The 760-nt window shown below is 40.1% G+C and overlaps 1 protein-coding gene across 1 annotated transcript in view; it reads right to left on the reverse strand.

Annotated features, from left to right (window-relative positions):
* LOC119570712 (pro-resilin-like) overlaps positions 1-49 on the reverse strand; it is a 1,057-nt gene extending 1,008 nt beyond the window's left edge. The window contains exon 1 of the mRNA XM_037918346.1: positions 36-49. Coding sequence (XP_037774274.1) covers positions 36-44 — 9 coding nt within the window. The 5' untranslated portion in view covers positions 45-49. The remainder of the gene's footprint in view (positions 1-35) is intronic.
* Between the last annotated feature and the right edge of the window lie 711 nt (positions 50-760).

Consider the following 760-nt stretch of genomic DNA (forward strand, 5'->3'; position numbering starts at 1 on the left):
TGTAGAAGCTACCACTACAGACAGAATTACCATACCTTATACATCTTGTAAGGTAAGAAGTGTGCTCTTTCCCTCCCATTCCCATCGTTATATAGGTAAATGACCCTCCTATGGGCGTGGCTATGATGACGTCAGCCAGAGATAGGTTGGAAAGGGTTGTTCACTTACCTGTGACGAGGCACAACCACGCTCACTGTGTACAACGTTACGCAAACATCAGTACCACTATTGCACTCGAAAACAAAAGCGAAACTGAGTATCCTTTTTATCATATTTACGGACAAGATGACGAAGACACATTAAGAGACACTATACTACGCAAATTCAACAACCGACTTTTGCAATATATAGAAGGGGGATGGAGCGTTCTTAATATTACTCAAATTTGCCCTTAGGATGTCGAACACGAGAGCTTTGGGTTAGTCGTTACAAGGTCTACAAACCTCTGTGTTATTGACTCCATTAGCTAACGTAACGGGAGCAAGATGTAATTAACTGCGACCTCCAAGGCGAATTTTAGTTAAGGTTCTTTTCATAATTCAACGTTGCATCTAGTTCATCTGTACAGTATTCTAAAACACTGTTGCCTTGATACTGTACTGTTATTAGTGAAATGAGTGGGAAGAACAGTACCACTAACTATGGAAAGGTTTTGTGATTAGTTAACATGGAATACATTTTAAGCTAATTACGACACTCCTCGGCGCTTTCGTAAATAATTCAGAACTTCCACTTTAGGTGTTGGATGTTAAGAATCAGG

This window comes from Penaeus monodon, unplaced genomic scaffold, assembly GCF_015228065.2.
Source record: "Penaeus monodon isolate SGIC_2016 unplaced genomic scaffold, NSTDA_Pmon_1 PmonScaffold_3640, whole genome shotgun sequence".
NCBI lineage: Eukaryota > Metazoa > Arthropoda > Malacostraca > Decapoda > Penaeidae > Penaeus > Penaeus monodon.